This window comes from Vicia villosa, linkage group LG1 (genome assembly GCF_029867415.1).
Source record: "Vicia villosa cultivar HV-30 ecotype Madison, WI linkage group LG1, Vvil1.0, whole genome shotgun sequence".
Taxonomy (NCBI): Eukaryota; Viridiplantae; Streptophyta; class Magnoliopsida; order Fabales; family Fabaceae; genus Vicia; species Vicia villosa.
The window spans coordinates 147844290-147858612 of NC_081180.1; the positions used below are offsets into that span (position 1 = coordinate 147844290).

A 14323-nucleotide genomic window follows, 5' to 3' on the forward strand; every position below is an offset into this window, starting at 1 on the left:
GACTTAGATACTTCGTCCAAGTTTAGCATATAGATGTTGTTTACTCTTAAGCCATTAAACATAACGTCTCTTTTCTTAGTATGTTCTATTGTGCAACCAGAATTTGTAAACGTCACTTTGAAATCTTTGTCGCACAATTGACTTATACTTAAGAGATTATGTTTAAGACCTTCTACTAGCAATACATCAGTTATAGTTGTGGTAGAGGGGTTACCTACACTTCCTTTACCAAGTATAGCTCCCCGAATGTTATCTCCATAGGTGACATACCCCTTTTTCTTTGCGTGAAACTCAACGAAAAGTGATATGTCTCCCGTCATGTGTCTTGAACATCCGCTATCAAGGAACCACAACCTTTCGGCAATGTCAAGACACTTTTCCTGCAAAATTAATTTAGAGAGGGAGGTCCCCAATTTTCATTGGGTCCTTGGTAGTGAGTACATAATTTGTTGCACTTGGGCAACCATTGAAATACTCCTTTAGGAACCAAAATCCTCCTAAATTTGCATTTTTCAATGGTATGACCCTTTTTGCAACAATAGTGACAGGTAATATGATGAGAATATGCTGTTTTGCTAGTTGATACTTTTGGTACAAAAGTGTATTTACTATATAAAGGAGTATACAATCTTTTGAACTTATTTGGATCAACCGCAAAAGTCACTTTTGGTTGTAGATCCTTGTCTAATTTGGCTTTTAGATCTCTTACTTCTTTTTGCCAAATATGACATGTCTCACAACCAAACCATGATGTAGGATCTATCTCAACTTTATCCTTTTGAATATCTAGCATAGATTGTTTTAAAGCTTCCATATCCTTTTTCGGTTTTCTCAACTTTTGATTCAAGATATGAAAAGATTTTCTTATTTGAGACCAAAAGTTTGAAAGCTTCAATTGCATCTCTATGTAATTCTTCAAAAGCATGTTTTAATTGAGAATGAGATACTTTATCTACAAGTTCAGGTTTAAGATGACTTACACGTTTCTTTTTCTTGTGTTGATGAGCCATAAGACATAAGTTTGCTGATTCTTCTTCATCGCTTGATGAGCTTTCACTAGATGAATCACTTTCCCATGCTATGTAGGCTCTTCTAGATTTGTTGTGACCTTTGCTTTGGTTCTTCTCTTTCTCCTTCTTAAGGTATGGATAATCCGGTTTGTAGTGACCGACTTTGCCACAATTGAAGCAAGGACCTTTGATCTTTCCTTTGTTATTGTCATCTTGTTTGAACTTGTTTGATTGCTTTCTATAGTTGATCAAGCCTTTGTCGGAATGTTTTGCTCCATTTTTCTTTAGGTATTTGTTGTATCTTCGCACAAACAGTCCCATTTCCTCATCATCGGAGTCTTCATCATCACTTGTATCACTATCCTCTAGCTCTTGTCTTGAGGTCTTGGAGCTTGAAGCTTTTAGAGCTATTGACTTCTTCTCTACCTCTTTCTCCATGTTCTTCTCTTTCTTTGCCCTTTTCTCATGCATGTCAAGGCATTTAAGATGTTGTTCATGTTCTTCTAGTTTACCAAAGAGAGTGGTGATGTCTAAGGTATTTAGATCATTTGCTTCCTTTATTGCCGTAACCTTGGGTTGCCATTCCCTGTTCAAGCATCTCAAGATTTTGTTAGTAGCAACTGCATTGGAAACAGGTCTATCAAGAGAGTTTAAACGATTTTTCAAATGAACGAATCTCTTTTGCATGTTTTCGATGGATTCACCATCTTCCATGTGAAAGAGTTCGAACTCTTGAGTTAACGTATTGATTCTAGCTAGTTTGACATCATCCGTTCCCTCATGGGCAACTTGCAATGTGTCCCACGTAGCTTTAGCGGATCTACAATGGGAAACACGATAGTATTCATCAACTCCTAGAGCTGAGATTATAATGTTTCTCACTTTCCAATCGTATCCATATCTCTTTTCATCTTCAGCATCCCAAGTATTTTCTGGTTTTGGAACAACGGCACCAGCTGCATTTGTCATGGTGATCTGAAAGGGACCATTGACAATTGTTGTCCAGATGTTCCTATCAATGGCATTGATGTGAACACACATACAATCCTTCCAATAGCCATAGTTTTCACCGTTGAAAACTGGAGCTCTATTGTGAGCCCCTTTAGGTCCGGAAGCCATCTTTCCAATAAGTGTTTCACGTAGCACGGAATAAACCAGAGCTCTTGATGCCACTTGTTAGACGCTAGGCTTAAGGATCTAAAGGGGGGTGAATAGATCTCACAGAGTTTTTCGGAATTATTTCAAACTTAAGCGAAAGCGGTTCTGAATCGACTTGCGTCTATTCTGGACCGCTATTGCAAGGGTTGTATATGTGATAAAACCACGAAATAATTGGGATTAACAATGAAAGGATAGGTTATCGAATCAATTCGTTACACTGAAGAAAATCGATTAACTTCTAATTTGTTAAACCTTGGTTTGCAATGCAGTGATAATGGAAGAAGCAAAAAGACAAACACTTGGTGATAATGTTCAAATTGATGGTGATTCAATGTGTGGTGAATTGTGATGTTTATGCAAGTTCTTAATTCACAATTTTAACACTTGAATCGTTTATCAATTTGCAATTATAACCAAATACGAACAGAACGTAAATGAAAAGATAAAAGCGACAAGAACACGATATTTGTTTAGGCAGTTCGTCGATCGTCCTCGCTACGACTACGTCTGCCCCCAATTCCAAACTGAAATTGGGAAATCTTCCATTAATGTTGAAAGCAGTTTATACAAAGAAGATAACAAAGCGATAAACAATAAACCAAATTTGTCGATCCTTTGAATCTTCTTCCCTCTTAATCTTGAGCCAGATCAAGGTCTTCCAAGAGCTTCACTTTGATCCCTTTCTGCAGTGTCTTGAATTGCTTGAACCCTTGTTCTTCAATCTTCACACTCAGCTGGATCCTTGATGAAGCCTCTTGATAAAAACCCCCAAAATTCACCAATCTTGGAGGACAAAACCCTCAGATTTTACTCACCAAAAACCCCACAAATCTTCACCCACTAGGAATCTTCAATTCCGTTCCATGGACGTTATCGATCTTGAACGCAAACCCTCAACGCAAAAATGATTGTGTGTAGTTGTGTTGGAGTTGTGTCGATGATCGAAGATGAGAAGCCTTTGTGTATCTTTCAGTTGTTGGTGTTGAAACTTCAATAATGAACATTAGATAATATATATGAGAGCTGGTCAGTTTGAGCATAGCAGATCAGCAATTTTGGCCTTTTTGATCAAATAGGTCGACCTCTTGTAGTGCTTAGGTCGACCTAACAGAGCTGGATTAAACCTGGATGAAATTCTTCCCAGTTAGGTCGACCTGTTGAAGGTTTAGGTCGACCAAAATTCTGTTGAAACACGTTCTGAAGAATTTTCTTCAGTTTAGGTCGACCTAGTTGTTATGTGAGTCGACCTAACAGTGAGGTGTGTAAATTTCATCATTTTAGGTCGACCTAGATTGTGAGTAGGTCGACCTATCTGTGGCATTTTTGAATCTTCCTTGTTTTCCTTATTTTGGGTCGACCTAGATGCAGAGCAGGTCGACCTTCTTTGTCTTGAATAGCCAAACTCGCGTTTCCTTGAGTTCTTTTGCTTGTGCCTTATTGCTTGTTTGCTTGTGAGGTTTGCCATGGATCAGAAACACCTTTGTGAGTGTGGGCTTATATTCACACGTATGTGGCCAGTCGCGACTCTTCAAATTTTCCACTGCTGCGCGACTTTTGATGTTTGATCTCGTGATCGAGCCCCCTGGGAAAAGTCCAATTTTTTCCTTTAAGTCCCGATTTTTTTCGAATTTCTGGGAAAATTAATTTTTTGGGCATATTTTGGGAGAAAATTTTGATTTCTGAAATAAATTAATCTTTCTGACATTTTTAAGAAAAATAATAGTTTTTACGATATTACAGGCTTTTATAGGAACTAGGTTTCTAATAAGAGTCTCAAATTCATCGATTCACCAATAACACACCAAAAATTTACCAAATAACAAAATTTGCACCAAAAAACATATGACATTACTATTTGCACTTATATCACACCAAACAAACATTACATACATATAATTCATATACAAGTACAACCAATCTTATAGTGACCAAAAGGAATGTTGCTACATATCTCTAGGGAAAGTTGGTTGCATGTCCTTATCATATGCAAGGGGAACACCCTTACCCGTTATATATCGATAATTTTGAAATGTTCGATAAAATACATGCACTTTACCAGCATTTTAGAAAAAGTACGTACGTTTCACGCTTGTATGTATTTTTATCCGAAATTTAAAAAATACCCGTAAAAATGCATGTATTTTACCGTACATTTTAAAATTGCAGATAAAAATGCATGATTTTCACTATAAATATGGTATAAACTCATAATATCATGTATAAATGCATAACATTAAAGGAAAAACGCTTGTTAAAAGTCCGGTAAAATTAGAAATGTAAATGGATATCCATGGGGACGGATAGTATGATATCCGTGTCCGTCCCGTTGAATAAATATGATATCCATATCCGCCCCATATCCATGCGGATATCCGCTAAACGGATAATCCGCGGGTTTCTAAAATCATGTTTTGAAAAAAAAATTCATTTTCTTTTAAAGACACGAGACGTTATTATCACATAACATTCATACAAGTCTCTCTTATTTTAACAATCAAATTAATTTCCTTCATTTTCATCAAAGCACAATATCCTATAGATTTCATTTTTAACAAAAAAAAGAAAGAATGATATTGTGATTGTGAGTTATGGTGAAAGAGCGGACGACAGAGGAGTAGAAAAGATGACACTAGCTGGAAAGGAAAAGAGCGGTACTAGTTAGTTGGACGGTAAAATTGTTCAAGTGAAGTATGAAGTATAGAAGAAGCTTAAATATGAAATGACCAATAAGATTTGTATAGAATATAAATGTTTTCTTCAAAGAAAACTACAAAACATATATATACGAGGAGACTAATTTTTTAGTTTTTTAGAAGATGAAAAGATATAGTATAATAAACTAATAATATTTAAAAAATATTTATAATTATTAACGGATATGGATATCCGCAGGTACTGTAACATTAAACCCATATCTATATCCATTAATAAACGGGTATTTGAATATCCATTTTTTTATCCATGGATATCTATTAAACTATCCGCCCCATATCTGTGACGGATTTTATTGGCAGATATCCACGGGTATGAATATTTTTGTCATCCCTAAGTAAAATCTTCCAAAAAATCCAATATAACTCAGTTTTTTTCAAATGTTCGAAAAATGACAATTTTTAAGTGCGAGGATAGTATGATAAAAGTGATTCAAATGTGGGGTGTCGAGTATATTTTATTGGGTGTTAGGTTGAATTCTCCTAAATTCATAAAGATGAATGGGCTTGTACAAAGCCCCACAAGAGCTGTGAATGTAAATAAGCCAAAGCCCAGTTTCAATTTCTTTTGTGAAAATAAAACCGCCAATTCCCCCTATTATCCCCAAAAAGGCGTGAAACTACATGAGCAGAAATGGCATTGGAGCAAACAGTATCATCAACCAGTTTGCGAAACCTCATCACCTTCCCTCAAAACCCTAATTCCACCCTCAAATTCAAACCCCCATGTTTCACAACACTTCCTTCCAAACTCACCAATAGAAATCTCAACTTTAACCTAAAGTTAAACTGCTCCAATTCCACCCCCAATGTAGCATACCCTAAACCCTCCGAAATTCCATGGAACAAGGACCTCTGCAACTCCGTCAGCTTAATCGGTTTCGTCGGGAACCCCGTCGAAATCAAACACCTTCCCTCCGGTAAATCCGTCGCCTGGACTCGCCTCTCCGTCAAGAAAAACGCGACGCAAACATCATGGATTCATTTGACGTTTTGGGATGAACTTGCTCATGTTGCTTCTCAGCATCTTCAGAAAGGTCACCAAATTCATGTTTCTGGTCGGCTTGTTACTGACACCGTTGATTCTGCTGAAGGGAAACAACAAACTTACTACAAGGTTTTTGTAACCGCCAATTTTCACTTTGTTTTGATTCTGAAATTTTGCATTTATTCAAAATTCAATTTGTATAGAGGAGAATTTAACTAAATTGAATGATACTGTGTTGTGGCTTTTTGTTTAGGTGGTTGCTCAGAAGGTGAGTTTCATTGATAGGAGTGAGTTGCCGGCGCCTTCACATGATAAGGACTTTGATTTCATAACATCTGATGATGGTATGTTATATTTTATTTGGATAGACAACTTAATTAAGCACTCATAGCATAAGTGATTATCATGAATGTGCTTTGGTATAAGTCATTTCTATTACAAAAGATCAAATAAAGTCAAAAGTTTCATTAAACTTATGTTATTTTTGCAAGCGGTCATTGAGAGCTTAAGGAAATAAGTTGGAAACCGTTTATGGACATGTTTTACATCGTGTCTTATAAGTTGTCCCCAATAGTCACGTGTCATAAACCTTGACTTTTGACATGTGTCATAGACCTTGACTTTTCTAACACGTGTGGTATGAGTGTCATACAAGTGTCTGACATTGACGCGTGTCAGACACTGCGACACACCTACCTTAGACATCTCAAATAAGTCAATTCAAAAGGCTCCAAGTGGAATGTACTAGTATGAGCTTCACTAGGGTTTTGCTTTTTACCAAATGATTTTGAGCATTTTCCTTTACTGTTTCAGGTAAAAAGAATTATGCTGCAAGTAATATGACTGGTTCTGTAGTGGAACTATGGCAAGTTTTCTTTGCTAACCCTGCGGAGTGGTGGGACAATAGGCTGAACAAGGTAATGTTAATAAATCTTGTGAAATAAGAAAAGTTGCTATTTATCTGTAATGTTAGGGTCCCATCCAATTATTTCGACTTACAAGTTTTATGTTGTGTGGCAGTTGATTATTGCTAACATCAACCTTAACCACATTCTTTCAACTTATCTTTCAACAATTTCCTTCATTTACTTTCCATGCATTGAAGTTTAAGAGAGGGTAGTTTACCCAATTACATAGTTAAGACTTGCGAAAAGCACAGGTTTATGCTGTTACTTACAAATAACTTGTCAATAAAGGATAAGTTTTTGTACACAAGGTTGACAAGATCGGTATCTTGCATAAGATCGGGTTGGTAACTAAGATCGGATTCGGAAGATCATACCTAATTATTTTTGTAAGATCGAGATGGAGTAGTTGGATCGTAAAACATAAGATCGTATGACACTATGACATTACTAGATTGAAAAATAATACCTTTATATTTGAAGTATTTTTACATAATATTGTGGTAGGCAAGTGTATTTATGGGAAAATGAACTCCGCCGAACTGTAATTGTTGCGCTTCAGTATCTTGTCATCCTTCTTGGCCTGTAATGGTCGTGATTGGAAAACAGTCGACCGTGGCCAGAACTGGCCAAGATCGCACATAATCAATGGTTTTACGATTTTTTTTTACAATTTGGGTGCAACACACGATTCTACTTAAAATCGGGATGTTGGGGGTGACTGGGAACGCAAAATCGTAGGAATTTAAGATCTATGTCGTGATTTTGACAACCTTGCTTGAATAGATAAACAATTTTATAGTTTTCACGTTTTGAAGAAGTTTTTATGAACTTAAAGTTGTTCACAAACAAATTATTTGAGAGTTGTGTAATGGTTGAGACGCAGAAGCTAATTTCAATTTGCTCTAGAAATCGTTGTTGAAAAAACATTTAATTATTACAAGATTGTTTTATGATCTCTTTTAGCCTTAGTGTTTTGTGAAAAGTTTACTGAACAGATGTCCGCCCCGTTGGCGTACCCTATACCCCTTTTGCATCCATAAGAAAACTTCTCCTATCTAAATATAATGATTCAAACAAAACTACAAATTGATTACTGCATATTTATCCAATAATATTGTTACCCGAGTTTCTTTACTTGGATTAACATGGAGAACTATTTTCATGTTTTAGTAACCATGTGTAACTCATAGTTGATAGCCACTACTAATGAATGACATTTTGTTTAAGTTGCATCCTCCATTTCATTTTATGAGTAGTAATGAATTTCTCATGTGTTGTATTGTATCTTGACGAACATTTCTGAAAATTTTGCAGAGGAACCCCAAAGCTCCTGATTTTAAGCACAAAGATACTGGAGAAGCTCTGTGGATCGATGGGAGATCCACTCCACCATGGGTCAAATCCCAATTGGAAATATTAGACATGAGGATGGGTTCGCATACCGGTCAAAATGGTAGAACGGCCATAAATATGGTGACCCCAGATGAAATACTGTCTTTCTAAAAGCTATGCCAAACCGCGCCTAACGTAATATTCTATTTCAACTGTGAAACTTCTCTGTGAAGTTTGAATTTTTGCCTTAAAATTAGGTTCTACAGGCATATTGTTTATAGTCTTTGTTTGGTGATATATTAGTCTTTAGTAAGTCTATTTTATATCAACATTTTGTAGAATTATATTTTTGCCTATGCAACAGATATTAATATTTAATGTGGAAAAGTGTACCAAAATTGACCAGTTCGTAGGAATAATGTATGAAGTACGATCACCCGACACGACGGCACTAACACGTCAAGAACTGTAATAAATTTAAAAATTGAACAAATTAAATGTGATCACATGCATCGGTATCGTGATGGTGTCGGACACTAATATATGTCGGACACCGCACGCCTTTGTTTAGTGGTGTCTGTGCTACAAAGACAGAAATTTTGCCGAGAAGCCTTTATACTGTTTAACCCCAAAGATTTTAAATTACGTATATGATTAGAATTGGGAAAAGTTTGGCTAGGCAATAACTAAATTTATGGATTGCACACATGCCATATATGTTACCTTGCTGCATAAGTAAATCTTAATCACGTCACTATGTCATGTAAATGGCAAAAATAGCAGATTCCTAAAGGACAAAAGCAGAAGTCTTTAAAGCAAATTTCTGGGACAAGGATTCATGTACTATCTTGGTCTACTTTTAGATTGATGAGTTTGAGACGTAACCATGGCTGCCAACTGTTGTAGACCAAACCCTCCAGTTAATATTGTACTGTCACAGATATGGACACTTTTGACCCACCACTATTGAAGGGGGTTTTGAAGTCTGATCTGTTGAGCATTAAAAGTATTATTATACACCAGAACTAAATATAGTGTTGAGGATACTTTTTTTCTTGATTAACCAAAAGTTTGATCATCTCCATAAAGATTAGAATGTAAAGTTTGGTTTTTTGTTAAGACATTTTTTTAATCAACTATAGAACTATGTTGATAATTTTCAATAACCAACTTTTTATTTTCTCCAAAGTTCTCCAACACATGAGAAGAAAAGAAACAATTTGACAAACAATTTGAAAATACTATTATTTTTTGATACTTTTGCCTTAGTATACAACACTTGTAATCAAGTAAAAACATAGATCAAATCAAACCATATTACAGTAAAAAAAAAAAAGAGAATGAAAGTTGCACCCTTGATAGATCCTCTTGTATACATGATGATTTATTTATATTTATATATGTAAACAGATACATATATATAAGACAGAATGAAATATTATGTATGTATATATTATATATAACCACTGTACAATTAAAACAGCATTTGCTTCTCATTCTTTCTTTCACACTGGCTTCGAAGATTTAGAACAACAATGAACCAGGAACAACTAGATGTGAAAACAAAAATAATAAAAGAAAACAGAAGTTTTTCTATGTGTCTCTATCTTTTTTAATCCTTTGCTTTTTGGTTCAAAAACAACCCAATCCCTTTGCTTCAGATCCTTTCATAATCCTCAACCTCTTACAAGAAGACATGAACATTCTGCAATAAACACAACCAAAACATCTTCATAAGACAACAATATTAATCAAGGAACATCTCAAATGTTAACTTCAAAAAAGAACATGAATATGAATGAATGAATGAATATAGAACAACTTACTCCCAAGGAACATCTCCAACAAGCATCCAATCACCATCTTTATCTTCATAAGTTGGAACAAATTCAGATCCATTATACCCTTCTCTTTCAGAATATTCACCAAATGTACACTTGAACATATTTCCCAAAACTTCAAGAAGTTCTGAGTAGCTCTTGTAAACTTTGAGATCTATCTTCCTTAAATAAGGTGCACCAGCCATACTCACTTTCATGTACATCCCAACTTCTTCACCTTTCTTCTGTTGTAAGCTATTCTTCCTATAAGATCTAATTGGTGGCCATCCAATAACTTGTGCCCTACAAAATATAATACAAAACTCAATCAATACTCATATTCTTTTTCAATATTAAAAAAATAATTTGATTTGATTTGATTTTTTATATATATGCTTACTTTGAAGGTGGAGCATTATCTTGATCATCATTTGTGATATTAGAATCATCATCAGAAGAAGTATTCATTTTGGTCTTGTTGATGGACTCAACCTCAGTTGATTCTGGTGAAGATCTCTTGTTGTTTCTGTGAAGTTTTTCGAGCTCATGATCATCACTACCGGGTAATCCTAATCTTAGCTCAGTGGCCATGAGATTCAGTTCTGATTCATGGTTTCTTACTAATGAGTTTGCCATTTCTTGGTGTGAATGAGTTGAATTGAGAATGTGAATAGAGAATGAGATTTGAGATTTGAGATGGTTGAAGGAGAAGAATATGATGCGGTTGATGTAAGAGTAGATGGTGTAGCTCATGAATTTTATAGGAACATTTGTGTGGGACAATATCTAGGTGACTTATTCTCTGTGGTGCATGAATTGGAACACAATCATGAAATTTGAATTCACCTTCGTTTGTCACACGCGCTTAGTCACGAACCAATCAAATGTTGACAGGATAGGATAGGGTCAATAGACTAGATGTGGGTAAAATTATCTTTTAGTTATTAAAAATTATAAATATTAATTCATTTAATGTTTGAAATTCCTAAAACAAAAATTTATTCTTTTAAATTGAAAAATATCAAACAATTTATATTTTTCTATCAAAATAGTTTTTGAGTTTAACTATGTAAACAATTTTATATTATCTATTGTTTATATAATATTTTTTCCGTTTTAAAATGACTGTCGTTTTAGCAACTAAAATTTATTTTAAAATAAATGTTATTTTTATTTTTCAATATAAAAATGATTCTTATTTTTTCAATTATATTATTTAATTATTATTCCATACACTATTTATATAGTAAAAATACTGTTTTATGATATTATTATTACATTCCTTAATATTTGTGTAAAAATCTTATACGACACTTATTTTAAAACAAATGAGTATAGTTTATGTATAAATAGAAGACAAACGAGGAACAAGTTGTGTCGTTATTCATTTTGAATGACAAATCCTCGCTAAAACAATATTCATTGACCTAAGAGATACATTATTGCTATGCATAAATTTTTGGACTCTCTGTAAAAGATCAATTATTTTTGGTGCTAGGAAACCAAAAATATCAAAATCAAATTATATAAAAGTATGTTGATAGTTAGAACACGCTTTCTTATGTTTGACCACTTTACTTGAAGCGACTTTGAGGGTTGTCTATCTCATTGTAAAACTTTTAATCTTTGATACCATTAGTGAAAAACTCTTGTCAAGTTCACACATGCATGTTTCTCTCACACTCACTCGTACACAAAAATACCTGATAATCTAAAAGTCAATCTCCCCTAATGTGTTCAACCATTCAAGACTAATTTGTTATGCACAATGGAGTTTTCATCAAGTCTTCCAAAGTTCATGTTGTCAAAAAACTTGTGGCAAGCCTTTTAGTATCTTAGATTAAATGCAATGTAGATGGTATCTCTATTGGATGCCCTCACCCTTCTTCTTGTACTAAAATTTTTAGAAACTCCAATGTCTTATTAGTTGAGTAATTTGCTCTAAATATGTGAATTTCAACTACTCTTCAAATTGAATAATAATAATAATAATAATAATAATAATAATAATAATAATAATAATAATAATAATAATAATAATAATAATAATAATAATAATAATAATAATAATAATAAAGGATGATATAACTTTTGGCTAGAAACAAATTCGAAGATGGTTACTCATACTTTTAATTCCTTATCGACTCTCTTATAATCTTAAAAATATATGTTATAATAACTTTAAGAATTAATTTTCTATTATTATTATTATTATTATTATTATTATTATTATTTAATGAGAAAAGGAATGATGCACTGTGTAAAATACTTTTACACTGTCAACCAATGACCACCATGTATCTAATTAAAACATTCTTTTATTTTAAAAAAAGTTTAATGATATGGTATATTGATGATTTTCTATTGGATGACAGTGCACTACCTTTTAACTCAGTTAATATATATTCATAATTATATGAATTTATCATTATTTAATATTAATTTTTTATTTTAAAAATAATTTTTTTTACTTTATTTTGGTCAAGTAGTGTTTTTTTTCTTTCCAATAACCGCAAAATAATTAAATATTCATTTTTATTTTACATGTTTTTTTAATACTTTTTTATGTCAACACATCTAATAAATTTACTTAATTATTTTATAAAAATAATCTCATTATTAATTTTTTTTTATAATTTCTCAATAATACATAATTTTATAAAAATAATATGTTACTATGAAGGAATTTATTTTACAAAAAATGACATAAATCAATATATATATAGAGAGAGAGTAAAGATAAATTCTTAAATACTTTAAAATTTAATTAGATATCCATATCTCTTCTAAACTAAATTAATTTCAAAAGTTAATATAGCACGGTTAAATGACGAGTAACTATCCAAACGTGTTGATCATAAATAAAACAGTTGAAGAACCGTGTGGAGTAGAATTGAGCCACACGGCTAAACAAGCGCGTGGAGCAAAGTGGAATTCCAAAGGACAGATACGATTGTCGGTGACTTTCGTAACACAAAAAAGCATGTTGTAAGACAAACAGGGGACAATTGAGGCAACAAACACAGCCAATGGTACTGAAAACCATGGACCACAAATCAACGGTTGTGATCATGACAGTGAACGTGAAACGCGAATCGTGGAGCGTTGGATCATGAGAATGGAAACATGTGATTAGTACAAGGTCCCACGTTGATTAGATGCGCTTAACCATGTGGGTAGGTGTGTTATGTTAGTTATGGGTAAGAACGGGTGGTAGTAGGATCTAGATATATTTAGTGGTAGTAGTATTATTATTCTTATCTTATGGCTATCTAATCATATGAATCTTTTAATTGCTTTTTTAATTGGATTGTTAAAGAATGATTAGGAATAAAACGAATAATAGGATATTTATTTTATTTGTCTGACACTATGTTTGATTAGTATAAGAAATTAGTAATAAAAAAAGTGGAACATAAACCAACAATAAATGTTTAATTTAATCTCTAAACGGTAAACAATTGTTATTTAGATATAACTTTTAAGTTATTAAAATCAATCAAAAGGTGTTTAAATAAAAAAATGTTCTTAATCTTATTTGATAAGAGTGGTTTGTCTTGATCGTATTTGGCTATTTGGCAGTTGACCACGTACTCTACGTGGAGCACATTGGTCAAAAGCTTTCCAACGGCCACAAAGGAACGGTGATTGATTTGAACCTTAATGTTGGATCAGACCCTACCCTATAATGGGCTACAATGGACTTGTTCGGGCCAATCCAGAACAATTTTACATCTTAATTAATCTTAAATCACTCTTTTTTAATTAATAAAAAGATTTTCTAAGTTTTTTTAAAAAATGGCTAGAAGAAAAATGCTATTAAATAAAAGAACAGGATTTTGTCTTATTTGATTAAGTTTTGTAAAAGTGTTATTTAGTTTTTAAAAGTGAAAAAAATTTTGTTTGGTTAGTTAATTTTGCATAATTATTTTAGAAAACTATCTTCTATTTTAGAAAACTATCTTCTATCTTATGTTATGACTCTCATTGCATCTTTGGAAGGCTGAATAAATTTTGATTCCTTATACTAAACCACCAATGTAACTGACACCATTGTTCCTAAAAATACCACACTAAACCAAGACAGAGCTAGTTGAGGCACCATTTGTGTTACACTTAATTCAACAAAAGACGAGAGATTGCCTTAAAACCTCCTTGATCTAAGGTGCTTTTGGGAGATGAAGATTTACCTTGAATTTTTTGAATTGCAAAGTCAATTCTGAATGATGTGAAAGTCAATTTTGGTTAGGTTTTCAGATATGAAACCCTTAGAGATGTCTAGATTGATTTCAATCTTATAATGCACATTGATACTGAAGAATCTATATTGGTTTATGACAAACCAAATGGTGTGGAGAACGTTATTGATAGAAACTTTTATCACTATTTTACA

At 33.2% G+C, this 14323-nt stretch overlaps 2 protein-coding genes across 2 annotated transcripts; one reads left to right on the forward strand and one right to left on the reverse strand.

The window, feature by feature from the left end:
• Nucleotides 1-5472: 5472 nt before the first annotated feature.
• Nucleotides 5473-8488, forward strand: LOC131644450 (protein OSB1, mitochondrial-like). The gene is made up of 4 exons (XM_058914955.1): nucleotides 5473-5999; nucleotides 6124-6214; nucleotides 6684-6787; nucleotides 8093-8488. Exons 1-4 carry the CDS (start codon nucleotides 5517-5519, stop codon nucleotides 8279-8281), a joined length of 867 nt encoding a protein of 288 aa, XP_058770938.1. The 5' UTR covers nucleotides 5473-5516; the 3' UTR covers nucleotides 8282-8488.
• A 948-nt stretch (nucleotides 8489-9436) lies between these two features.
• Nucleotides 9437-10671, reverse strand: LOC131644451 (auxin-induced protein 22D-like). The gene is made up of 3 exons (XM_058914956.1): nucleotides 10331-10671; nucleotides 9937-10233; nucleotides 9437-9815 (listed from the first exon to the last, which is right to left on the reverse strand). Exons 1-3 carry the CDS (start codon nucleotides 10564-10566, stop codon nucleotides 9743-9745), a joined length of 606 nt encoding a protein of 201 aa, XP_058770939.1. The 5' UTR covers nucleotides 10567-10671; the 3' UTR covers nucleotides 9437-9742.
• Nucleotides 10672-14323: the final 3652 nt, after the last annotated feature.

Coding starts and splice junctions, on each gene's coding strand:
- LOC131644451 (XM_058914956.1), bottom strand. CDS start 10,566: ATGGCAAACTCATTAGTAAGAAACCATGAATCAGAACTGAATCTCATG. Junction 10,234..10,330: donor GATAATGCTCCACCTTCAAA/GTAAGCATATAT, acceptor TATATTTTGTAG/GGCACAAGTTATTGGATGGC. Junction 9,816..9,936: donor GTTGGAGATGTTCCTTGGGA/GTAAGTTGTTCT, acceptor TGTTTATTGCAG/AATGTTCATGTCTTCTTGTA.
- LOC131644450 (XM_058914955.1), top strand. CDS start 5,517: ATGGCATTGGAGCAAACAGTATCATCAACCAGTTTGCGAAACCTCATC. Junction 6,000..6,123: donor AACAACAAACTTACTACAAG/GTTTTTGTAACC, acceptor CTTTTTGTTTAG/GTGGTTGCTCAGAAGGTGAG. Junction 6,788..8,092: donor GGGACAATAGGCTGAACAAG/GTAATGTTAATA, acceptor AAAATTTTGCAG/AGGAACCCCAAAGCTCCTGA.